This window comes from Xiphophorus hellerii, chromosome 17 (genome assembly GCF_003331165.1).
Source record: "Xiphophorus hellerii strain 12219 chromosome 17, Xiphophorus_hellerii-4.1, whole genome shotgun sequence".
Taxonomy (NCBI): Eukaryota; Metazoa; Chordata; class Actinopteri; order Cyprinodontiformes; family Poeciliidae; genus Xiphophorus; species Xiphophorus hellerii.
In genome coordinates this window covers 6,203,306-6,231,038 of record NC_045688.1, presented here as the reverse complement: position 1 = coordinate 6,231,038, position 27,733 = coordinate 6,203,306, and the positions used below count along the sequence as shown (strand labels likewise).

The following is a 27,733-nucleotide window of genomic DNA, read 5'->3' as shown; positions in this document are numbered from 1 at the left end:
GTAAGTCGGGCTCGTTTCCGGTGAGAGTTGGACTCCGCCAGGGCTGCCCTTTGTCACCGATTCTGTTCATCACTTTCATGGACAGAATTTCTAGGCGCAGCCAAGGTGTTGAGGGGATCCGATTTGGTGGCCTTAGGATCTCATCTCTGCTTTTTGCAGACGATGTGGTCCTTTTGGCTTCATCAGATCGTGATCTGCAGCTCTCGCTGGAGCGGTTCGCAGCCGAGTGTGACGCGGCCGGGATGAGGATCAGTGCCTCCAAATCCGAGGCCATGGTCTTGAGCCGGAAAAGGGTAGAGTGCCTTCTCCGGGTCAGGGGGGGTGTCCTGCCCCAAGTGGAGGAGTTTAAGTATCTCGGGATCTTGTTCACGAATGGGGGAAGAAGGGAGCGGGAGATCGACAGGCGGATTGGCGCAGCGTCTGCTGTCAAGCGGGCGCTGTACCGGTCCGTCGTGGTGAAGAGAGAGCTGAGCCAAAAAGCGAAGCTCTCGATTTACCGGTCGATCTACGTTCCCACCCTCATCTATGGTCATGAGCTTTGGGTCATGACCGAAAGAACGAGATCGCGGATACAAGCGGCCGAAATGGGTTTTCTCCGTAGGGTGGCTGGGCTCTCCCTTAGAGATAGGGTGAGAAGCTCAGTCATCCGGGAGGGACTCAGAGTAGAGCCGCTGCTCCTTCACATCGAGAGGAGCCAGTTGAGGTGGCTCGGGCATCTGGTCAGGATGCCTCCTAGACGCCTCCCTGGTGAGGTGTTCCGGGCACGTCCCACCGGGAGGAGGCCCCGGGGAAGACCCAGGACACGCTGGAGGGACTATGTCTCTCGGCTGGCCTGGGAACGCCTCGGGATTCCCCCGGAGGAGCTAGAAGAAGTGGCTGGGGAGAGGGAAGTCTGGGCCTCCCTTCTGAAGCTGCTACCCCCGCGACCCGACCTCGGATAAGCGGAAGAAGATGGATGGATGGATGGATGGAACAGGAAAAACGATGATCCCAGTAAAGAAATTAAGTAGAGCTGGACAGTACGCCTGAAAATGAAGTAGTTTCAGCAGGAGATATATTGTGTAATGCGAGACATGCTCATTATAGAAAAATTTAAATAAATATGAAAACAAAGGCAGAATAAAAAAAAGTTTACATTAAATAAAAAAAAAAAACAAGGTAGAATGGAGAAAAATAAAAGCAGTGTCAAGAGAGTGAAAGACAGCAAGAGGAAAGACACTTGGAGAAGGACTGAGCGGAGAAAATGTGATGCAAGAGTGCCAGCTACAGATGGAAGGGGGGATATATAGATTACCCGCTGTGGCTTTTGCATGATTGGTGAATGGCTTGGATTGCACCACAAGGAGTGCGATTTGGGGGTGGTGGTGGTGGTGGGGGCTTACGGAGTGGAGTGCAGCAGATAGGAAGTGCTGATACATGAAATAGACTGGACAACTGGGGGTACTTGAGTAAGGGAGACTGGCAAATAAAGCAGCAGAGAGGGTGGGAGGATCAAGAGGTTAGAGTAAATGGAACTGTGGGGACAATGCGCTGCGACCATGTGAATGTGTCCTGCTTTCAGAGACAGAAGCCCTTGAACCAGCAGGAAGAGCAAACAGCATCCTTGCTATTCCATTCAGTTTAAAGCAGAAGCTCATTTAGTAACTCAGAGCGAACATTTTGAAACCCATTTATTTTGATGCAATCTGTTAATTAGATTTTTTCAACGTTAATTACTACACACTGCAGTCCATGGGACAGCTCTAATCAAATTCCATTAAAGTAGCCTGGACTATGAGGCAGTGTTCTCAAACGCTCGAGTCATTTATCAACCAAATTTTAACCACACTGACAACTAGTTACAATGCATCACAAGGTTCTCTTCATTTTACAGAGTGGTTACACCAACATTGCCTACATTATGCTTACAAGTGTGTGGAAGTACATTCATGAGAAGAGACAGTTAATGGAAGGCATCATGCTGATTTCTGAGTGTTTTTTGTGAATTTTTTAGCTCGCACCAATTTGGCAGTTGTGAAAAATATGAAAATAGAGAGACATTGGGATGTCAGACCTTTTATGTGAGCTTTGCAACCAGGCACGACTTACAATTGTGGAAGCAGGGGCATGTTTAAATGTTGCATTTCAAAACAACTATTCTTTTCAAGTAATTTATCTGGAATGATTTACTTTCACATGCATTAGAATTAAGGAAAGGCTGAAAGCAAAATATGCTGGGTTGCATTCCTGATTTGCTATCCTTTGCTTTGTGCAAGTTAGAGTTCATTTTGTGTAATTTGGGCTGAAACTGCTCATACTGATTGAACTACATAAAAAACAAGGTGACAGATGGGTTTTTAATAGTTGAGGTAGTTTTCTTTCATTTCCTTTCATTGCTTTGCCAAAGGTACTTTTTAATCAGCAACACCTTTATAAAAGTGATGGTTGGCATTACTTGACTGTTTTTCATGATCAAAATTTTTTCAGAACAGCCAAGTTATTTCTTATGACTGAAAGAGAATAGTATCCGCCGTCTTTCAGCCAGTTAAACAGCAGTATGCAGCAACAAGAGGGAGACGTTGAATATATACAGATAGAGAAAACTGTAGCTTCACTTGCAATTACTCCTTCATCTCTCTAAAGTAGTTTAAACGCGTATTCTTCAGAAGTTTTTAAACTAAAAATTCTTGAAGTCTGGGATGTACAGAAACCTTTGTTCAGTAGATTGGTCCATATTGCACTTCCTGTTGCTCAGATTATTAAAGCAAATGTACAGTCTTTGCACTGTACATTAACAGTGCAAAGACTAGAATTTCTGTAATCACACTAGTCTGTGAGATACTGGAACAGAAGACGGTCTGAGTGTTTTTTTGTGACTCAACATGAGTTGTGGCCAAAGACATGGTTGGTCCTAATTTCAATGTACAGGAAGCAGGAAGAAAGGTGAAGGAATACCAGCAAAACATGGATGGTTCCATACAGGCAAGCCAAAACAAAAACTCTTAGGAATACAACTTCACTCAAAATGTGAATTAATTATATCTTTAATAATACCAAGACTGGTTTAATATCAGTGATAAAGATGATGATGTTGGCGTATTACAGATATAATTAGTTGATAGAGATTTATGCTTTTCCGTGCCTCTAACTTTCACTGCTTGGAAATTAATGCAAATATTCATATTCAACACCCAGACTGTGGAATGATTTGTTATTACTGAGGTCAATCGAGCTAGAGAAATAAAAATGTCAGTATACTGCTGGCTACCATCCCAGTGTTGCTCAGGCTTTAGTCTACGCCAAGAACTTGGTTATGTTGTGGTCAAACGCAAACAGATTCTAAAGCAAAAGCTGAGACTGAATTGCAGGTGGGTTGAGTGACCTATTTCTGCTCTGAGGAGAACCACTCAAGTGTGTTACTCCCTGTGAGACAGAGTTTATTGCCCTTTTGGTGGGTGAAAAACATCCCTGTGTTTTCTTAGCAGTCTGAAACGATGGAGCCTCAGTTTTATGATTCCGTCCAATGGCAGAGTCCGAGAGGCGAGCGCGCGTGTGTGTAGTAAATCAAGTCCATGGAGATCACAGAACAGGGAGAGTCTGATATGATGACATTTTTGTGCGTGCAGCAACACTCAAAGACAAAGCCTGCACACAGATTTGTGCACAGGAAAGAAAGAAAAATTGAAGCCACTGGCCATTAATTTCACTGCATTTGTTGAGATTTATGTCCTGGAGAGAAATCATGATCACAGGCACAGCATCGCCAAAGATGTGTGTACATACTGCACCACCAGACAACTTGTTGTTGTGTCCGTCGCACCACAAAATACTATCAAAGAATGTTATTTAAAAGAAAAGCACATGAAAGACAGGGGAAGCTTGTGAACAATGTTCTGACAAGAAATCGGTGCATTTATGCTTAAAGTACAAAGTAAGAAAGGGAGGGAGGACAAAAAGCCTCTGTGGCATTAGCATAGCAACTTTAGAGGTTACAGAAAGCATTCTGGGACTTTGTTTTTGTAAGATACAGAACATCTGGGTGTAGGCATATTGGTGATTATAAAGCTGTGAATCTACAGTTATAAAAACAAGCAAAAGAAAAAAATCTTAAGCATTATTTAAAACAGGAAAATAACTAGCAATAAGAAACTGCATCAATGTAGTTGCACCAATCATGCTTTTAGATTAGGTGGTCCTGGTCATTGGTGGTGTACTGCCTTCCACCTCTAATATGTAAAATGATTGCTAGTCTCTGATTACATAATCCCTAAAAGGACTATTTAAACCTTCAGAAAATATTTTTTTTGTAAACCACTACTATCTACCACAGGTGCTACATCACCTGCTTATAAACTTTGCAAGGACCTCAAGTTAAAACCTAAGGAGCATCGTTTTAAAATGTGATGCTGTTCACTTCAAAGGCATACTTCTGAGGAATACCCTTGTTTCCAGTTATTTATATTTGAATCAAATTAGGATCTGTTCAAATGGGTGGTATTTTCTTAAAAAAGAACAAAACTCTGCAACCTTCCAGTATGCTAAAACTGTGTCACTATGTCAGAACTTTTTTAAAATGGTAAATTGGAAAAAAAAAAACAACATCCTATTTTAGAACATCCTTCTAAAATAGGATGTTGAAGTCAGTACATTTAGCCTGTAACATAAAGACTTCTTACACTGTAATACAAAAATTATAAAGGGGTATCTCCTATGGAGGATGTGCATGATCCAACTTAAACTAATCAGCTGTAGATCAAATCAAATCAAATTTACAGCATATTTCAGCAGCAAGGCATTTCAAAGTGCTTTACATCATATCAAACACAGAAACACAATGCAACATAGAATCAACAATCAAAACACGACATCAAGTCAGGTTCCATCAATAAATTTGTAATTGATTACGTTTCAAATACAATCCTAAACAGGTGGGTTTTTAGTCGAGTTTGCATCCATAGAAGGTTTACCTGTTACACTCCTACTGTGTTATATGGAACAAAATGCCTATTGCTATTTTTATTCAAATAAAAAACATGCTTAAATATCTTTAAAAAATTATATTGTTAATGTATTTAATTTAACCAGATAACAGTTAAACATTTTAAATTCTACTTGCTGAGCATTTAATTTTTAAACCGTTCCATTTTTCCTTTCGAGCATTGTTGCCAGTCTACAAAGATTCTTTTAAAGAGAGCCAAAGACTCATGCTTTTACTTAACAAATATATACTTAGGGAGAAGAACTGTATTCTAAAGTAAAAGATTGTTAACAGAGGAAGTGAAAACAGAAGATTGAAAAAGAGGTAGGCAAAGTGGAAGGACAGGGTACAAAGAGCAATACAATTGGGAATGGAAGAAGGGTGCTGGAATGAGATTGTATCAGATAAGATCCTTCTATCTGACACTTTAGAAAGAGCGCAGGATTCATTTTGTTCTAAGTGTTGGATCATAAATTTGCACTGGTGTGGACGTCAAGATAACAAGCAGTGTGCTAATGTCAAAGACTTGCAGAGAAAATGTGTACCGCTGAGCAAAGAATGGCAAATGAAAGCAACACCAAGATGAAAGCCCCTAAAAAGCTGCGTACAGCAACCACGGATTTAACCTGTTTTCATGTGGTGGCAAAATTATTCAGCTGCTACAGCAAACCACTGGGAGGGTTTCAATCTGTGCATGTGTAGATTTTCTCTGTCCACTAAAACAAAAATCCCCAGACGCAGTGAAATATCAGCAATGCAATTACTTACACTGATAGAATCCTTTTAAATCAACTGCTGATAGAAAAAAAAAAAGTTTCAAGAAGTGGCCTGTGTAGTTGTGCCTGATGAAGGATTTCAGTTCTAATTCCACTTTGCGGTGATTTTTCATGTTTCCTTTAAATTGGATTCTGGCCTCTGTTCAACAGCTGAGCTACAGATACATGACTGTACTTTATCTGGGTGAAAAATGTACGACACACAAATGTGTCATTTTCCCCCCCTCTACACCGTTCCAATTTTGTAGCCAGTTCCAGATCTTGGGTTTTCGTAAAGCTTGAACGACCAATATCGATTTTAGCCAATTTCGATTTATGTAACAGCACTTGACAGTACAAAGACAAAAGACAAGCGCTGGAAGTAATTTTTTTTTCTAGAGTTCCTGTTCTGAGGAGCTTTCAACAGTAGAAGATAAGACAACATAGAGTTTTATTTTTAAAAAAGTGTTAGTAATATCTCCAATTATGGAAAAAAAAAAGTGTTTTTGGGAGAATTTGAGTTACTTTCAAAGTGTGATTTCAACGCTTTAAAATTATGTCAAACACAAATGTGAAACAAAAACAAAATTACAAAACTATATGCATTGTAAATCAGCATTAACTTTATGATGGCAATTAGTGAAGGAGCGGCATCACTGTAACAATAATTCCTGTAAAATATCTACAGAACGTAGATACTTACTTTATTTCCAAGACTTTAAAAAGGCTGCCAATATTCCCAAATCCAGCATATTTCAAAACAAAGGTTGAAAATAACAAAAAATAGGGCAAATTGGATGCACTGCGTTCAGCTTTCCTGTTATCTGCTGAATGTCTTGCTCCATTGCAAAGGCATGCAAAGATGTCTGATCATGTTATAGGAGACAGGTTTCCTTCTTATGTCTGTTCCTCCTCTGATCATATTTTAAAAAAGGTCACAGATATTAAACACTGACACTGATTTCTCTTCCGTCAGTAACAATATCTAGACCAGTGGTCCCCAACCACCGGGCCGCGGACCAGTTGGTACCGGGCCGCACAAGAAATAATGAACTACTTCCGGATCATTTATTTTGAAAATCCCAAACCGGATTTTACCAGTTACGTCTTGCACGTCAAAATTTAGCCAACTTGCAGCAGAATGAGTAACAAAACAACATCGTAGTACTGCGTGCGCCCGCCCCCCCCCCGGTCCGCAGCAAAATTGCGAAGGGCTGACCGGTCCGCGTGACTAAAAAGGTTGGGGACCACTGATCTAGACCGATAAGCGTTGTTGTCAGGGCAGGGTAGCAGCTCTCTGTGTAATGTGGTCAAAAATGAGGGGGGCTGGAAAGGATTTGACTTCCAACTGGCCAGTCACTAGCCAAGGCCAATTAGGCTAAAAATCCTCCAACTCAGTCTTTAGGTGATTTATCTCCACATATCTATTGTTGTCTTTCGTGATTGTTTTCCTTTTCCACCAATTTACTAAATGCTAGGCTCTGTGTGCACTGCTGGGAAAAGCTTTTCAAATGAATGTCACAGGGCTGTTTTGTTCTTCTATTGACATGCAAAAATTGAAGGAACAGCCTGAAACATTGCTCTTTATTTGAATTGTCCTATTATGAAAAGCAGAATTATCAGACATGGGGGAAAGGAGCTGCCTTGACTGTGTAAGGTCAGCCATTTTAAATTAAAATAATTGGACCCAAGTGTCACCATTGTAACATTTCTGCTTAATTTTATCTTTTCAAGCTTATTCCAAATTAAAGCAAACTTTGCAAGTAAACATTAGTTGTCAGTTTCCAGACAACTATAATTAGAATTTATTTTAAGCATTACGCCATTAACAAATTGAAGCCCATACTCTCAATGTAGGATTCCTTTACCTCAGTGCCCTATTGACATTGTCATCAACTTGCAATGTAATCATTTTTGGCCACTGCAAAACTCTACAATAAATAAACTGTTGACCGGGCCCACAGTCAAGTGACCTCATTATCAACAAGCTGGCTCACTTCACTGTACCTGCTCAATACTGATGCCAATAATTAGGCATTAAGTCTCCCCATTGCGCTGTTGCCTTGTTTCTCACTTGTGCTAAATAAACACAATGAGAAATAAGATTAATGTGTACTTGTGTTTTACCAAAAAGTATACATTTAGTGTGAATCAAGTAAAATGCTCTTAAATCAGGTTCTGAGCCATAACACTTGAAGTAAAAATCAGAATGCAACAGATATTGGAAAGCAACAAGGAAAGGTTAAGGTTTATGAAGGGGAGAGAAGCAAAAGAGATAGAGGAAGCTGAGGGTAGGAGAGACTTGGCAAGCCTTCACCCTCCCACTGTTGGCAGCAGAGGCACAAACCGTTTGCTCACAGCAGTACATGCATCTATTAGTATTGTTCCAGGAGATAATAACTGTGTGCGCACAACTTTCTGTGAACGAATGCACGTGAGCAAGGGTGTCAATTCCACGCTAAAAGTGGCAAAGGAGTTACGGTGAGGTGACAGACGAACGATACAGTGCGGCAATGGAAGGTGTTCGAGAAAGCGAATGTTGGTGTGTCAGACGGCTGCGGTAAATGTCAACCTGACAGAAAAGCTACAGGCCAAGGAGCAAACAAGTGCAAGTTTTAAATACAACTCCTATTGATGCTAGCAGCAGAAAAACACTATAAAATGCTGGTTGCTAGCCTAAAATTACTTTAGCTGGAGCTTGATCAGAGGATTTTTGAAATATAATCTATTAAAGTTTGTGTATAAGAATCTCGGTGTCAGCTTGTAGGTTGCCAAGTGTAGCATTAGCTTATAGGAGTTCAATTCTACAGACAGATTTTTTCCCCTCACTTGAAATAAGCAGTAAAAAATAAATAAACAAATGCTCCAGATCACAGAAATGTTACACATTTTCAGTTTTTAAATTTATCAGAAGCTCAGACTAAAAAAATATATTAAAAAAATATTAGGCCAACATATTTTGTCTTTATTTCTGTATTCTACAACTTTCCACCAGAAGGTATCTTTGAATCTCCCTGAAAAAGTAATACAATTCCCTGCCAAAATTAATGACTGCACTTCAATATTGGATGGTCAGATAAGCAGACTAACACACCAGTGGAATAAGGAACCATAGACTTTGGCAGTATTAATCATTTTTAGAGTAGCCCAACTGACCACACTAAAACAACAGTAAACACTCTGACGTTAAGAGATCCAGCTGGCAGAAGAAGCATTTAAAAAAAAAAAGAAAAAAACACTGCAGTACTCAGGCCAGCCTTTCTTGGAACTTCCCCTGCAAACACCCCTACACATTCAGAAAGTCAACCAGCACAGCGCATAAAGAAACTGAATTTCTATAGCTGGGCTCTGCAGAAGCTATTGCACATATACACACGAGCGCACAACCCCTGCTTGGCGCCCACCCCCCTGCTTGGCGCTCACTTTTGCCATTAGCTTTATCTGTCAGAATTCAAAGCCATGAGTCCAATCCCCGTTCGTATTTTTTTTTTTTTTTTTGAATAGATTTTGCAAGCCCTGTTCTTCCCTTTATGCTCCCGACTGTCCCCTGGGAAACATAGAAAACGACGGAGGAGGGGAGGAGGAGTGAGGAGATGCTGATCGCTGACACAGCTACAGAGATAGCCTCTCTTGTTGGTAAGGGATATAAAGAAACGGAATGAGAATAGGGAGATGGGAGGAGACGCTGAGATGGGGATAAGAGTTGCAGGTGTGGGGACGTTATGCTGGGGTAAGCTGGTGAAGGATTCCCACTTCAAATCGCTCCTCTTTCAGCCTTTCAAGGCTGTTTTTTATTCACATCTTTGAAGTGATAGTATATTCCTACTTACACCGGGTCCACACACGTGCACAAAGGTAAAGGCAAATGTGTGATAGTGGTGGAAATGATGGAGAAGTAAATAAAAACAGACGAGGTGACAGGAGGAGGTGGGTGGACTAGGTGTGTCACCTCTGCAGCAGTAGCCAGCCATTGACAACTCAATAACTGAGGAAGTGACGGCAGACTGACATGAAGCACAGGAGAGCGTGGAGAGGGAGAAAGTAAAGATGGTCTTCACCAAAGCTGGTGTGTATCCGTTTGTTTGTTGGGGTCTAAAAACAAATGATGCGGAAAAAGACGAAGGAACTATGGAAGGCAAAGGCACAGAGACTGACAGATTCTTTATGATGACAGCTGACTCCAGTGTGTGTGATGCATTTTAACCCTACAGCCAAGGCAACGATGTGTGGCAACTGCTGTGTTGTCAAGGGAACTATTAGCACTGAGAGGCCAGTGTCTGCTTCGTCCTTGCTCACACATACACTCACTCTCAATCTTCTTGCATAAAGGATTTCTCTTTATACACCACATATGTGAATTTGTACGATAAAAGTAGTTTTTCTGTCAAAACTGACCTCAATGCAATGACAAGAACATTACTTTTTATTTTCCCTCAAATGTACTTGATAAATGTGAAGGAGGAGAGCGCATATCCGATTGTCACTGCTGCCATTGTGTTACATATTTGCGTCGTAGTTCAACTGTAGGGGAAAAAAAGGATTAATCTGAGAAGAAATAAATCATTGGATGCCTGGAGCCTTTTCCTCAGGCTGGCTAATCAGATTCAAGTGACACATGATAAAGGATGCAGAGTATATTCCGTCTCCTGAGCTGTCCAGAAGCTAAAGGACAGCACGTCGGCAAATATGGTGTGGAAGTACATCAAAGTTGGGCGCCATCTTAGCACTACATGAGTGCAATATATTTATGTTAATTAGAGATGCACCAATCAGAAATTGTACCATTTCTGACCTACTTGTACAGATCTTAGCCAATTCCCAGTCTCTTAAATATTTGACAGCATTTTAAATAGTTGACATGCCGCCTTAAAAACAGTTGACTTTTAAATTAGGATAGTATATTATCAAAGTAGAGCTGCACAATATATGCAGAACATAGCATCATTGTACTACCAGAGTTCAAATAATACTATTAGGAGTGCTAATATCTTCCAAATATCATGAACACACATTTCACATCCCAACAGCATATCCAGCTAATTTCATCCTCTATTTTGGATCAATTGATAATGCAATTCTCAAAGCAATATCAACATGTACAACATGACATTCACAAGGGAGTGTTGGGAAGCAATATTGGTTAGACTAATATATTTTGTGCCAATTAGAAAATGACTGTTTATTAGTTTCTGACACCAATTCTTTAATTTTAAAGGTTAGAGGAAAAGTATTTTTGAATGAGGTTTCCACATCTTCCGTTTTTCGTAGTATTAAAGCGCCACTATGTACTGAAGCCCCATGTAGCGAATGAAAATTCAAAATGCAGAGCCATTCTGGCTGCTTGTGTGGTTTTAGAGTGTCTAACCTATTCTTGTGATTCTGGATCAAAAGGGACGTTGAAGGAACATCAAGCCTAAACTGATTAAAGGGCAAGTAAGGGTAATGGGAAGCAACCACAACATCGAAAGAAGAACGGAGATGGGGGTGTGAAAATGCTGTCATTAATTTAGCAAGGAACATAAAATGCTAATGAAGTGAACAACAATAGCAGCAAATTAAGGAAGAACCGGTAACAGTGAAGCTGCTTCATGAGCCAGAACAGGACATGGAGAATCAGATGACCAAAGACCGACTAACTTGATGAAAATCTGCTTTCAGTTCATTTCAAATGTTTTTTTTGTCTGATTTAATGGAAACACGTTATGAATTTCGGCCAGCTGAATAATGCATCTAAGTCATTGCTCTCGTTTTTATCATCGTCGGGTAAAGCTTTTCATGCAAAAGTACAACCTAAAAGGCAGAAAAAAAGACAGTGGAAAGAAAAAGCAAATGCCACTTCATGAAGAGCATTAAACTATCGCCCTTATTGATGTGGAAGAATACTGCAGTGCCCTTCATGAAGAGGAAAAAGGCTAAGAGGATTCCGATGTTCCCCCAAGTATAGCGTGTGCCGGTGTGTCCACGCTCTTTAGGTTATGCTTATCATAGTGGACTTTGAAGTTAGAATGCCGTCACACGCGCTTTACACAGAAGGTCGCTCTTGTAAAAAGAATTGCGGCGATAAAGCGGTGGGCAGGCTTCTCCCTTCTTCTCAAATCTCTATCTCCATTCAGTACAATCCATCTCTCCGTCCCCGCGTTGGTGTGAATTCGTTTATGTGGGCCACTCGGTTCACCTTCAGGCTATAATTCACTACTTTCAAGGAGCGAAGTCACCCAACAGTGAAACTGACACACAAACAGGCTGAGTCGGGCTTTAAGTAAAAACAGCTGCAAAAATCAGAGGATGAACTCCACTTGTGACACCAATTAGTCCAAAGTCATGCAAATAGGCTATTATGGGTAACGAAACTTATGGTCAGTACTCAGCTACAACTGTTAATGGCTTTATGCTCCTAATGTGGTTTTCAAGGTCAGCCTTTAAATTACAGATACAGTCTCTATTTAAATTGCAAACTAGCGCAGCTTGCCACTTGTCCTGCAGTTACTGTTTTGAGCAACAGGACTAAAACAGACACAATTACAGCTCAATTATGACTCACGTTAGGATGGACTTGAAAGAGCGTAGACGAAGGATGAATAAATAGATCTGATAGAAAAGGAGTATAACTTAAGCACTTAGAGGAATTCTTTTGAGCCCCGCTTAGGTTTGTCAAACCATTAAACTAATTGCAAAATGTGGTGACGATCAATTGACAGCTGTGCGGCAAGATTTACAAGTTTTAATATCCTCATCTACCGCTTAGGATTGATTTTTGCTGTTGGTACTCGATTGAAATCATTAAAAGCCCCATCTGGGTTATATATTGCTGTCTGTCTTTTTTGGCTGCCAACTAAAATAATATACCTTTAAAAAAAAGTACTCACCCCACCTGGAACACAAACCTTAAAGTGCTAGTGTGGTATGTTAGAGACCAACGCAAAGTAGCACAAAGTTGTGAGGTGAAACGAAAGTCAAGTGTGGCAGAAAAGGAACACTAAACATTACCTGAAACACACTGTCCGAACACTGAACTATGGTGGTAAAGGGCTAAAGCAAAGCCACTGTTGGAAAAAAAAGCCATAAAGAGGTCCAGCTTAGAGAACAAAACAGATTTTTGGAGGCTTGAACTCAGTTGAAGTTTAAAATTTTACTCAATCTGTATTATTTGCCCGTGATGTTAATGTGCCTATTTGACGCTATGAAGCTTAACAGATATTGTATGCGCTGTAAACAACCGTGCTTTAAAGTGAAGAAAGAAGTGCCAAGCTGAACCGTTAATTCAATATTTGGAAATGTGGCCAATACAGACTGAACAACTCTGTTCACTTCCTCTGTTGCTATTGATAAAACTACACGCAGACTACAACTACAACAGAAATTCTACTGGAGGAATCCAAGTCAATGGGAGAAAACCCAAACTGTCTGTGAAGAGAGATTTAAATCGAGCAGAATGGCACAGGAAAGAAATGGCCAGGCTCATACTACTACATTTAAAACCCACTAAAATATATTTAAATGTGTAATTTAACATGATAGAATGAGAAAAACTGAAAACCTTTTCAAGGCTCTAATGTTATAATCCAAGATGCTCACATGGTCCAGTGGTGCAAAGTTATTATTGGATATGGATGGATATCATCTATTGCTATAAAACATAAGTAGAGCTGCCTTCCATATTCGTGGTTTGTTTAACTGCAAAACGTGATTGGGGAAAAAAGGACCTTAGGGGCAGTTCAGTCCCTACCGTCTGTCTCACTGACCAGGAAACCACACTATGCATTATTCATCTTGTCTACATGTTCGCTCTCTCTGTCTCTTCCCTTTCTCTCTCTAACACACTCACACACACAGAGTACATGGGTATGCTGAAGCACATGACTGGAAAACAAAGCCAGTGCAGGGAAACTGGGGCTATATGGTAAAAATCGAGTGCAACAGCAAAGGAGGGATGAAGTGGAGCAGATAGACTGTGAGATCTAGCAATTTTGCAATCGACCCCATGCCAAAATAATTTAAGCTTGATCGGAAATCAATGTGAGAGCATGGATGATGCAAAAAAAAAAAAAAAAAGAAAAAAGTTATGTTATCCTGCAGGCATGAGTGAGAAAATAACATAAAAACGAGGGTCAAATCCATGAAGGAGACATTTCACAAAAAATGTGTGAAGAAAGTCAAACATATTGATCAGAGCTGCACTGACCATAAACAGGCATAGACAAAAGACAGACAAGTAACACTTCAATTATCCAGTTGCCACTGTGCACCTATGGTAGAGGTTTTATAGGGATTACCACACACTCAGGGAGAACAGAAAGCAAAGTCCTCTAGATATTATGAAGGTACTGGGTTTATTTGCATTTAATTAAAATGCTCACCAAGAACTGTTATTAAGGCAGAGAGATCTAGAGGCAGGCATTAGCAAGGCATCTGTGATGCCACGCTGGCAGAGTGACTCATCAATGCTCGACAACACAGCCTCCTGCGGGTCTAAAGGCAGTCTGTGCCAACCCCTACCAGCGGCAGTCTGGTGCAGTTTTGATCTCACAAGGTGGGGGGACGCAGGTGTGAGGGGACCCCTTTTAAAGGACAGCAGAAACAAAGGTAAGTTCTTAAAACTAAAATTTACTTTTCCTTCCGCAGAGATAAAATAACTGGGGGAAATCAGGAGATGGATAAAACCAATTAGTTTTAAGTTTAGTGAAACTCTGGGAGGCAGATTTTCTGAAAAATCAAGCTTTTGCTGTTCGTATCCAATGCAACCAATTGTGTACCAAAATGAAATCAGCATAAGGCAAGATCATAAAGATGAATATGAATGTAGAGATATAGTCGAAGCTGTTGGGCTGTAATCAAAAGCTTTCCGTGCATGTTTTGCTTTCAAGCCTACAAGTTCCGGAGAATTTAAATGTGCAAGATAAAAGATATGAGTAGGCAGCCGGGGCAGCACAGACGATGAGAGACCACCCAGACTGAATGAGGTCAACTAACTGACGGAACGAAGGCAGAACACTAGGCAGTCCACTTAGCCTGCTCTCGTAGCCGCTTAAACAAATTCATATCCTCTCCTCGGTTTTTGCTTCCTCACTCACCAGGTGGTCAGTTCTTAATAAATTATATAAAAAAGAATTTTAAAGTGGATCGTATTCATCTAACCCACTTATTCAAAAATAAACAGTATAAAGACTACTAAAATATTGCAATAAATGAATGAACTGTTAGAAGAATTGGATTCTAAAGTTTAATATTATTGCAGTTTGCTTTTTTCCCCTCCAATCCACACAGGAGTTATATCAGAAAGGTCCTGGTACGTTCTTGGCTCAGCCATGCCATGAATTTGAAACGACTCCAACACCAAGATGACTGCAGACAGTGACACTCGTATTTTACATAACTACGGACTCCAAAAATGGACAAATTCAACCTCAACTGAAATTTGCGGCAGCCAATAAAGGCTTCTGGACAACGATTTTCTGAACAGATCAGATAAAGACAGAGTTACTTGATTTCAGTGAATAATAAGTAAGTTTGGAGGAGTTAAGTGAGGTTTTCAAACCTAAGAAAACTGTCAAGCATTATTATGTGGAACAATCATCAAATTCTTCAAGTCTTCATCTTAAAGAAATAGTTAAGTTCTGTTTAGTTTCTAAGTTCAACCTTAGACACAGCTGAGTGCTCCAGCACGATAATCAAAACTAGCTTCAGGATAGAAAAAGCAGACTTGCTATTAGCTTTTGGACAGTTCTGATCCAAGATACACAAACATTTTCTGTGAATGTGGTTAAATTTGGATCTCTGCCATGAAATATAACAATTAAAGAAAAACTAACAGGTGAGATCAAATAATCAACCAGTACTAATCTGGAAGTTTATAGATCCCCAAGACAATAACCATATATGTTAATGTGTGTACATATATTTAGTCTTGCAGGTAGAATTTTGACCTTGTATAGATTGGTTAATTCTAATGTATTCCAGCAACTCCTGTGTTTAAGTTGAAGATGTGTGAAAATTTCTAATTAATATCCCAAAGCAAATATAACATCCAGAGCTATGGTGAGTGCATTTGAACTTTTGACCTGAACTGTGTGTACAGAAAATGTAAAAGCAAATTAACTGCTCCACAGATTCCCACAGACAAAAAGATTTTACATTCAGAAACTTGCACAGGATTTTAAAAATAGCTTCCAACTTTTAGGTGAGGCACATTGCTTTAATGCCAGCAGCACACTGTGATCTCAGCTTGAATGACACTGTTAGATGAGCGGCATTTTAATGAGGCAGTAAGAAAGGTATAAATATTGTTCTACCAATTTATATCTTTCATTAATAGTACTGACTCTGTTTGAATCAAAATGTCAGTTCTCAGTTCCCTTATGGTTAGCTTGAGCTTTTGAAGTTGCTACCTAAAAGCATGTAGAAAAATCAAGACGGAGAGTCGGTGACTGAGATAGTGAATGGAGGTTTTTTGTCAATGGAAGGTGGGATGTGAGAGAAATTAAATGAAAAACATCAAAACAGAAAAGGGAATATCTGGGGATTGGTGTTTACCGACGTTTTCTCTTTTTTACCCCTCAGAATTGTGCGCCGCTGATTTGGTTTCATGCTGGGAACGGGAGCAGTGTCTGTCAGAGATTAAAACTGCACAGAGGGAGCGGGAATAGGGAGAGGCAGGCGGAAATAAGGGAGGGGAGGGGTGGTGTGAGACGCCTGAGATGATAAACACTAAAGTGATTTTTTAATAAGTAAAAATAATTAAAAGTGAAACAAATGAAATGAGTAATAATCAGGGGGAAGTGATGGAACAGATACAGGGGCAACAAACCAAAGCTTCCCAGTTTACTGCATGCCACACTAAACATGAATGTTTGCCTCAAAAGAAATTACAAGCTTTGCATAAATGGACACATGAAAGCAAACTACGGATGGAAAAAATATAAAAAGGGTATTTCCCAATATACCAGAAGAGATTACTTTATGGTTGTATCCAAACTTAGCTTCTAAAGGATACAAGAACAAGACAAACAACTAATTAGAGAGCAATAAACCGCATCTGTATGTAGAAGGATGAAGACCCCGAATAAAGAACAGAGTCAACAAGTTACTAACTCAAAGGGCTTGAAAGTGCAAAACAGTGCTGAGAAGCACTAGTGAGAAAAATATTTAATGAATGCAAATGACTATGCCACCAAAAGTCAAATCAAATGTTATTCACCTGAGACACCTTAGGAGCAGCTTTGAAAGCTCCCGCAATCAGATGCTATTCAGAGACGATCAACAGCAGGGATTGCACATTACTCAAGTCAAATATCCAAATTCATGCCAGAGTGTGGCACACCTTGATAATGTCTTTCAGCTGAATTTGCTTGGATAAAAAATATGAAGAATAAAAAAAATGATGTGTTCTACCTCCAACATCTTTCATCATCACTTCAATTCTGCTGCAACTAACTTGCCTCATTAGAGCCTCAGCACTTCCTCTCACCTCTTCAATCCAACTCTATCTCAGGCTGCCCGATCCTGTAGAACATTACACGAGCTTGGGAATGTTCCAGCTAGATGGAATGTCATGTTTTTGCACACTTGTCATCCTAGCCTTGTTAACATCAGGTCTTCTTTTCATACTCCGAAAGAATAAGTCGGTAGACCAAGGGAAAGGCCATACTGCGTCCATGTAGGTGATTGTATTCCTGTGAGAGTGTGTTTGCGTTGGTATTAGCTCAAATAGCAGATCAGTGCAGCCAGCCAATCAACCCCCACGCTGGGCTCAGGACTCATTATATGGCTTGGTCATGCTTGATAACTCTCACCTACCTGTGACAAACTTGCTGACACTACGAATGACTGGCCAGGGAAGGCAAAGTATGAGAGGGTGTGTGTGGGGACAAAAAAGGTTATGTGCATAATAACAGTTTAATTGAACCTGTAGCTGTACAGAAACGACAGGGGACAGTACAGCTGGGTGATGTGTTAAATTATTTACTATGCCTTGTGAAACCATTCATACTCCTTTAACTCTCACATTTCGTTACATTACAACTACTAGTTCCCTGGGGGATTTACACTTGAAACTGGAGGTTCACTTTCCATGCAGGGCAACATTCCTACACACACAGCCAGAGTTACACAGGAATGGCACAGATCAAATTCATATTTCAGAATGGCTCAATGAAAGTTCAAGCCAAATTTCAATGGAGAATCTGTGGCAAGACCTGAAAATTGTTGTTCACAAATGCTCTGAGGTTGAGATATTTTTGCAAAGAGTGCCAAGAATTCAGCTTTCAGATATCCATTAGATAGATTTATATTTGTAAAAATAACTCTTATTTCAAGTATCATTTCAACATTCACTTCTAATTAATGTGTTGTGCTGGTTTATTAAGTAAAAAAAAAAAACACTGAAGTGTGTCAATGCATTTGACAAAGTGTGAAAGTTCAAGGATTTTGAATACTCTAAAAGAAGTGTAGATTAAGTTGTAATGCTAATTTTAGGTCAAATTAAAACATTTGAGATTTGTTATTTAAATGGCTTTACTGACTTGTAGTTCCCTAAATAAAAGGCATATGCTGCCTTTTATTGGAAGTTAGGATCAGCAACAACAAGTTTGAAGAAGAGCAGCAGAAAACTGAAGCAAACTTCTGAATTTTCTTCATCTAGTTTCCATTAATTGGTTTGAAGCAAATAAACTAATCTCTGAAGTGCTGTCAAAGTGTAACTAAAAGTCCTATAATAGCTCCAAGAAGTACTGTAATTATTGCCAACATGAACAAAATTCGTGGATGACAATCAGGGGCAAAATTAAAAGTCTAGAAAAATGCTTTGAAACGTGTGCTTTATGATTATTCTTTTATGTTTGTATTCACAATTTAGTTGGCCATGTGAATAAGACATTTCATTCTGCCCTAATAAGCATGAAATTGGACAAAGCTTCAGTGAAAGTCTTTTCAGTCCTACAAACCATGCATTTATGTAGATTGACATCTGTAAAAACAACCAAAATTCAAAACAATATCTAGTCCGTCAGCACCTCTGCACAGATTCATAGGGCATCCTTGTCAATCAAATTCCCCTGGTCTCTGCATCCATTATTTCCCACTCAAGGATTTTGCAAAGGTTGTCGGCTTGCCCCACACAAATCATTTTTAACATGGCTCCACCTGGACCACTGGCTAAGACTCCATTTCCATGACAATTAAACAGCAGAGGACAGTGGAGTCAGCCACCCCACACAGAAAAGCTCTTTTCAGACGAGATAGGGATGAAGAAAGAGTGGAAAAAAAGAGCAAAAGAGAAAATGTGTGTGGCCTGGATAAGTGGTGGCGGGATTATAGCTAGTTCCATCATAGCTTTAGTCCGTTCACTGCTTCTTATAAAAACCTATTAGCATGTGAATGAATAGGCACATACTGGATGGAGTTTTTAAAGTCCAGGAGCACCGATCCAGTATCAGGTGAGCTTTCTGTCAAAAGGGAATAAGCAAGCAAGGATGGGGTGTGTATGTGTGTGTATAATCCAAAGGGAGGGGGAGGTTCTTTTTTCTCTTTTTTACAGATTGTGTAAACCTTTTTCTGAACTTTTATGAGATTTGACATCACTCGGGAGATAAGTACAGTGTATAAATGCTGCGATAAAGTTCAACTGGGAGTAAACAATTTAATCAGCTTATTAAAGTCAGTGGTCCCATCTTTATAAAAACTGTCTTGACAAAATAGGATAAACATGTCATTTTAGTATGAAAAAGCATTTTCACCTAAGAGGAATAATTAATATGGTTGCTTTTTTTTTAAAGACACACTACTTGCATCACACAATGCCGTTTTTTTTTTTAAACACAAATCCAAGGTCTGTGAGAGCTAAAGCATTTTGATACATTAAACCAATCCTACCATTATGTTAAATTGGCTTGAATGGAAAGCAGCAAAATCTGCTACAAGCATTATAGCACACTTTTTTCTGCTATTCAGGATAGTTGTTGGCATTTACACGAGTTTATATTAATGCTTCCCTATTTTGGAATGTTGACTTTAAAGTAAACTAAATTTACTGCTACAGTAAACTGCAGCAACTTACAGCTCATGCTAATATATGTGCTGAACAGCAAGGCAAGAGCCAAAAAGTCCAAATGTTAAGAACTTGGAAGACGTGGGCAGAAAAAAGACAGGAGACGATAAAACCACAGCATGGGATGTCGTGAGTCTTTACTTACCTCTCTTTGTAGCACCAGCTCTTTGGTGAACAGCATGGCTTCATCGCTGAAGGGTTCGGCCATCTGCATCCCACCAGGCATGTTCCGGGAACTACGTGGACATTCGATACCTATACAAACATGACAAAGTTGTTGGAGTCAAAATTCTGCAAAGTTGTCCCATTTCTTGCCTACATGTTACCATTTAGTACTAGTAACTTATACTTGGCTGTGTATCAGATAATTTCTATAGGAAATGTCAAAATTATGGAGAAATTTAACATCTCATTACCAAGAATGTCCTGGCCAAGATGACGAAGCTCCGAGACTGCATTAAAACATAAATGACTACTTCAACCGTGCCCAACCAGTTGTATCCACATGTTTGAATAAATAAATTGTATATATTTTTTTAAATTAACTCAATGAAAGAGTTACTATAATGTGGTTGGTTTTTAAACAAATTTTATGCATGAGGGAGATTTAAAATTTTATAAACGGCAACTCTGTATCACCAACAGGAATCAATCTTGTTAGCAAAGATGCTAACCGCCATCTTGGAAAATCTCAAAGGTTATGATGGAGAGAAGATTAGCTTCACAGCCGGGGATATGCCAATGGTTTGATGTTCAAACCAACAAGGCAAAAGCAGACCACACTTTAAGAAAACATTAGTTTTTAGAACTATTTGAGCCAATTGACTTATTTCCCCATAACTTTTTTAAGTATAAGGAACAATGTTTTTAGCTGTGCACCTAAATACTTAGCTATCTACATGTTTACCCACAATTTTATTTGTTGGAATTCATGAACAAATAAATAAAAATAAAAACCTTAATTGCTTCAGCTAAGCACAACATACCAACAAGCAGGTTGAAGCTGCTTAATGTTGAGTAATCTCATGATGGCCTCTGCTGTGAGTTAAAGCCTCCAGCATATTGCTAATAAAGCAACCACTCTCTCCTAGGGTCTTTCTTTCCCATTTGACTTGGGGTTTAATTTAATGAGCTTCTCTGGGATGACAGATATATTGCCTCAGGACAGACTCGCAAATATACATGACAGAGAAGCAAAATCAGATTTGTTAGGGCATTCTGATGACTCACTGGTGTGCGTGGCTATCTTGCTGCAAAATCCCAGGATTTGGATTTCACAGCTAAGATTTTCTTTGTATTAGGCTTCTTCTAAAAGTTTCTGTCTTCTTTGAACTGTGAGTGGTCAGCTATCTTTTGATTTCATTTTTAAGATTATACATGAAATGAATATGCAGTGTTTTATTATAGTGGGGTTTAATAACCTTGTGGCTACTGCAAAATCTTACAATCACAATCTAGGACACTATGTACCAGGTGAGTTTATATCTTGGCTGTTGTACTTGCAAAAGAAACATCTCTATACGCTACTATAGAGACACAGGGAAACTGAGGACATGTATTTATGTTTTAAAGGTAACATTTCAAAGAAATATTTTTTGGTGAGTTTTCTTACAGCTTTTAGGAGAAAACTGATGCCTTTTATGAAAGTCAAAATCTGATTTGCTCATTGTATTTCCCTAAAATATTCACCCAGCTAACCCACTGAGCAAGCTCACTGCTCCTGGTGTAATTATATAACTGAATTGGAAAAGCCACCGGCTTTTTTAATCTCATTTTGTCATTTTGTACGTTCTGTTCCCTACATGGCCATGCCTGTCCCATTTAAAAGGACAAGAGCAAAATATATCAGCGAATTCACACTGGCAGGAAAGGGAAAATGACCCTGGAAAGGCAAAATGAGGCCACGCGACATGCTGCACTGGAAAGTGAAAGAAAACTGTTCAGTCCAGTTTAAGATAATTGTTCCAATACAGGAAGATCTGCATCAAGTCTGCTGTGTAGTAAAAAGGACACAAACAGGAAACCGATCTGATTTCAACTGAGACTACTGTATAGTAAAATACTTGACTAAAATACTTGACTACAAGTATTTTAATCAAGTATTCCATACTTGACTACAGTAACTCAAAATATTTTGGTTACCTTTCGTAACCCAACTATAAAAAATTAATTCAAATAGTTTATTCAGTTGATTTCATTTTTCAAGGGTGAAAGTTATTCAAACCACACTATACTTATGTGAAAAGTTAATGCTCCCAAGGTCATTAACTGCTTTTGCACCACCATTCACTGGTGTTTCAAAGTTCTGTGGAGGAATTTTCTCATGTAACATCATCTCAACTGGATTTAAGTCTGAACTTTGACTAGGCTACTCCCAGACAGTGCTAGACTTGCTTCTGTGCTCTTGATTAATGCCCTACTGCATAAATTGTTTGTACTTCAGCTGAAAAGGTAAGTTTAGTCATTTTTTGTAAGATTTTGCTTTTGGGCTCAATGAGTAAAACTCATTGGGCTCAATAAGTGCTGATGTAAACAACCAACCTTTATTTTCATCTTGTTAGTGTAATTGTTTTTGAAGAGGTAGGAGGTTGGCTATGCGGTATTTATTTGGATATGTGAAATAGTGATGACGCAAATGATTAGGAGGTATTTAGCTGACTTTAACTAAGGCAAATGAGGTGGTCTCAGTTACCTTAGATAGCTTCTTGAACAATCACTCTTGGAATAAATTGGGTAGGCTGACGCCATGTCTGTCTAATGTTACCTCCATTTGTAATTGCTCTCGCTGGAATCCTAAAGTTTAAGAGTTTCCTTTCGAACCCTTAACAAAACAATAAATGTCAAAGACTTTGTTTCTAAGTTACTGAATGTCTTTCATATCAAGGTATGTTGTATTCTGAGATACTTTAGCCTTCTTTGTGTTAAATAGGTTATATTTAAGTGACCTTGATTTCACATCTCTGGTTGATTTTACATCTAAGTGTGGCTGGTGAAACTGAATGGATTCTTTTTTTGTTGGCAATGAATTCATGATTTAAGAATGAGGTTAATTCTAATTCCACATTAAGCAAATTTGGTTTGGTTAGCCTCTTTTCCTTAAATTATGATTTCATTAAACCTGTATTTTGCATTTAATCAGGTTACCTTTGTCTGATATTAGCATATTTTGATTATCTAAATTCAAATTTGACAAAAACAGGCAAAAGAAAAATCTCAGCGGCACCACATGCTTTTTATTTTTTACCCGGCTGTAGAAACCATGCATAAATAAAATCTGTTAAAAGAAGTTTTTTTTTTTGTTCCATAGAGAAAGAGGAGGACACACTTGATGGCCAAGATCATCTGAAAGTATTTATAGAAGTTTACCAGGACAGGCCTTACACATGGGACTCAGTGACTATAACACTGTGTGCATATAAAAAAAAAGACAGATGAGGAATGCAGGATAAAGGAAATGAAAAAGACAAGATAGGGAGGGCTACAGAAAGGCAAAATACTGCACACTGTTTGCAAAAATTGGTGTATAAAGTAATTGCAGGGAGGGAGATATAAAGTTTCTGCTTGGGTTGGCTGCAGCAATGATAAGGGGTGGAATTGTGTTTTTCCCTGAGCATAATCCTCAGGAAAGAATACTCATGAATGTAATACACAAAGAAGTCAAGTTTCATTGTAAAGCTTATAAACTACATGGGTTTACAGGCCCACAGGAGCAACCATTTTCAACCAAGTCAAAACTCTTTAAGAGGAGAAAACATGCCCACAAAGCTTTAATATACCAAAGGGAAAAAGCCCAGCAAAAGGGTTATTATAGGTCATACACTGATACAATGATCACAGATGTGACGTCTTTATAAAATGCACACTGCAGAGTTCTTTACATCACCCGACTGTACTCCTGCAATTCCTCCACACTTACTGTAGTCCCTCTTCCTTGCAGCATTTGAAGTCAATCTGAGAGCCACTTAGCACAGCAGACGTTAACCTCCACTGAGATACATAACTCAGGCCTGACACCAAGATAAATATCTGGGTCATACTCCAGGAAATTCATCTTATCTGATCTCTGAGACAAACAAGACGTACGGTGATTGTTCTGATGTTAGACTGCGCAGAGAACAACACGGCTTCTCATGCTAGCCTGAAGAGGGTGATCACATGTCAATCCACCATATCAATCACTGAATTTTATGTGCAAGACATTGATCTCGGAGTGCGTATGTGTGATTTCAGGCATATCTGAAAAGTGTGCAGTTTTACCACAGAGAGTGGAAGGGTCACCCCATTGAAAAAATGCATTACGTTTAATTTGGTTCTACGTTCCAGAGATGTTCACAAGTTATTTTCTTCAAGTCTAAGTCAAGTCGCTAAACCGCATTCTCTCGAACACATGCCTAAATGGTTCTTTATACAATTGTAGGTTATGAATTCAAATCATGAAATATCTTTAGGCCTAACTTCGCACATTATGAATATATTACAAGTTTGTTTTTTGATTTAATTTGTTTTTCTCAGAACTGAAACTGTGCAATATATCACATTGTAATCATAACAATATTAATGTGGGCAATACAGCAATCAGAAATGACTGCTTGGATGAAGTGCTTGGCAAAATGATTTTTTATTTTTTTTAAAGTGATATCCATGTAAATTTTGCACTCCGTCAATGTATAAGTAATAAAGGTCCTGGACTTACAAACAGTGGTAAGGACATCAAAAACAGAAGAGCCAGGAAAATGGGGACAGTTGTAATATATAGCAGTATTTAGAAACGTATCGCAGTTACGCACTTCCTTATATACTTCACCTCGATTAAGAAGACGTATTTAAACATGATTATATTACACTTTGAAATACCTTTTTAAGGAAACCACTGTATTCAAGCTGTCCACTCGTTTAGATTGGGGGTGGAATCAAAAGATATGAATCGGGAAATTACGATTTTGAAGGTTTTCAAAAATATACATTCTAAAAGTTTATCACCAAGTCTAAACTGTGAACTTGGTTCTAGGTAGCTATAACTAATGACTTGTACAAGTTTAGGCATAGAAAAAGAGCAACTAACATCTTTGCAGACCCCACACATCCTGGACACAAACTATTAAGACTTTCACCTTCAGGTCAGCACTACAGAGTGTCTCTTGTGAAAACCAACAGACGCATAGAACATTTTTCCTCCTTGCAGTCTCTTTGATGAACACAATGAAAACCTTACAGCTCGAGTCATCGGCTACTCTGCTGTGAAACAAAACAACCACATTTTACAAACTTAGTATATTTTGGATTCAAATCAATTAATAGTAATTTACTTATTATCTTTTGTAATGACAACCAAACAATTCATTTAGAAATGGTGCAAACAAAGGACAATTTCACTGTTTATAACTGTAGAATTTCAGAAGCGCTAACTTGAGGTATTTATCTTGTATTTTATAAATGACAGTGTTCAGTTAAAACACCATAAAATAAACTGGATTGAGGTAGCCTCTTTCTCCATTATCCAAGCCAGATAATGAGCTTCATCTCATGGAAATTGCCCTAACGGGGAAGAAGCTGCTACTGTGCATTTGTCTCATCAGTGAAGCTTATCCAAATATACATCATGTCGCAAATTCCTATGCTAATGATGTGCATATTGATTAGCCTTTGACGTTTGTGCTCATAACCCGCCAGACGCTCGCGCTCTTGCTTTTGGCATGTCTGCAGGTATAAATTGATACTTGCAGGATCGAGGCGGCTCAGTATGAATGCCATTAGAGTCTTTTTTTAATGTTATTAAGTTACCAAGTCTTGATTTTTGACAGCCTGTCAACAGGATATAATTAGCAATGTGACAAGCAAACTACAAACCGGAGGAGGGTGTAAGCATCTAAATGTGTGCGGATTCAAATCTAAACCTCATCTTTCCTCCCTCTATCACCCATAACAGCATCATTCCATTTAAATTTCCATCTCATTAATCTTTGTTGTCCTATGCAGTATGCAACTGCGTGGTGACAATCCCCTATTTGAATATCTCCCTCTTCACAGCTGCCTCAGTGGACACAGGCCAAGGAAAAAAGGTCCATCCATGGGTGAAGAATGTAGGTGGGAATATTTGGGGAGAGTGAGTGGAGGGTAAAGAGGGCAGACGGAGAGAGTAGACAAAGAGTACGATGTTAGGGGAAAAACTAAATCCAAGGATTTGGTCAGACCTCTTGCTTTTATCCTCTCAATCCATCCTCTTGGCCCAACATCATCCCTCTATGACTCCCTAATTTAAGGCCCCAATGTCTCCAACAAGCCTAAGGCAAACACCCAATTCAATCTCCTGAGGGGAACGAAAATGGTTTGATTTTTTTCCCTTAAACACTGGATTTGTAAGATCTGGCATAGTAAAACAATTCATTAAAACACACAACGAATGCAAAACCTGTTGTCTCTGTATGGATCTCATATTACCTTCGCTGTAGCAAACTGATGCAGCACAATCTATAAATCATTTAGCGTGTGCAGCACCCTCAATCCGTTATTTATTAAAGTTAAATATTAGTTGTAGGCATGTTTGCAGTGCTTCTGAGAGCTTTTTCTTCATCTCAAGGAAGCACACAGAGAATATGGTGGATTATTGATTTGTCTAAAGGCTGATGTATACTGTAGCTCATTGTGCAGTAAATTTTACACCACTATAGGAATCCATCTCGAGACTTCAAGGCAACCAGGGCCTGAGATTTCTAGTGTTAGAAAAATACAGACGCCTTAAATTACACTTATGGTGGCAATAAAGATAGGAAACATTTCTGTAAGCCTTATAACACATCCTTTGGCAAAGCATAGATTGTTGGGTGAACATTTACAAAAAAAGGGAAAAAAAGAATGTCCTTCATACCCCTAACTTTTTGACATGTTGCTGTGTAACGTCTATAAACCTCTGTCTATTGTGTTAGATCAAGATGAGGCAGCAGTCCCCAAGGTAAGCAAGAAAAAAGAAACCTTTATCTGCAGCCTTTTTGGAGTATTTCTCAACCAGTTCTCTAGATCTACAGACTGGATGTTGTGGAAAAATAGCCCAGGCTCAGTTTGATTATACAGAGATCATCCATGGGTATACTTTTTTCCCCACTCAACTTGTATTCAAGTCTGAATTTTGACTGTGGCAAGAAAAGCATCCCCCCACAGTATGATGCTACCAGTAGAGTGAGGACAATGTGGTCAGGGTGATGTGGAGTGTTTTTGTTTTTCTTCCAAATCTGACCATAGAACTCACGTCCATATTTTTAATGTATCAACAAATAAAAGACGGTTAAAGCTTTTTGCTGATATTAGAATCTCTGTGTCCGGGTGACGGGTGTTCCATCTACCTGACAGAGATAAAGAAGTCTGAGTAACTTTGCAAGTACTTTTCACCTGTGATGGCTGTTGCTCACCTCTGCAAGAGAAACTCTGTAAAAGCTACTTAAGCCAATAAAACCTTTACAGTCTCCTCACTGCTTTGTCTCCCTATAGTCTCTGCAGGGCTTTATGGCCAAATACTTCACAAAGAAATTGTGTTTTTTGTTTTGCTTTCTATTTACCATAGGTATGTTTCTCTTCATCCTCTTTGCCCTTCCAATCGCTAAAACTTCTTTCATCAAGCTTTAAAACCCACAGTGCTATGATACTAACTACTATCCATTCAGTATAGGTGCCCTCCTTTTTCAAAGACAAAAAAAATGAACACGCAGGATTACTCTTTCACCTTTTAGAAAACTTACTTTTGGGAGTGACACTGTATAGGCCAGCAAGTAAAAAGAAGAAAGCTAAGGTGCTGTAGGAAGTGAATAAGGGGAACTACCCTTGAACTCCAGATGCACACCTCCGGTCTTTTTTGAAGTTATGGGCTTGCTGCTGTGCTTTGTTTCTGTGACCCTATTTTCTTTCTCCTTATAGCACCAACTCGATCTAACAGGGAAAACTGGAAAGGTAGGAAGAGACTCGAGCTCTGAGGTGTGCAAATGGAGAAAC

The 27,733-nt window shown here is 39.1% G+C and overlaps 1 protein-coding gene across 1 annotated transcript in view; it reads right to left on the bottom strand.

Annotated features, from left to right (window-relative positions):
• snd1 (staphylococcal nuclease and tudor domain containing 1) overlaps positions 1–27,733 on the bottom strand; it is a 188,126-nt gene that overhangs the window by 101,412 nt on the left and 58,981 nt on the right. Inside the window, exon 16 of the mRNA XM_032588843.1 lies at positions 19,899–20,008. Coding sequence (XP_032444734.1) covers positions 19,899–20,008 — 110 coding nt within the window. The remainder of the gene's footprint in view (positions 1–19,898; positions 20,009–27,733) is intronic.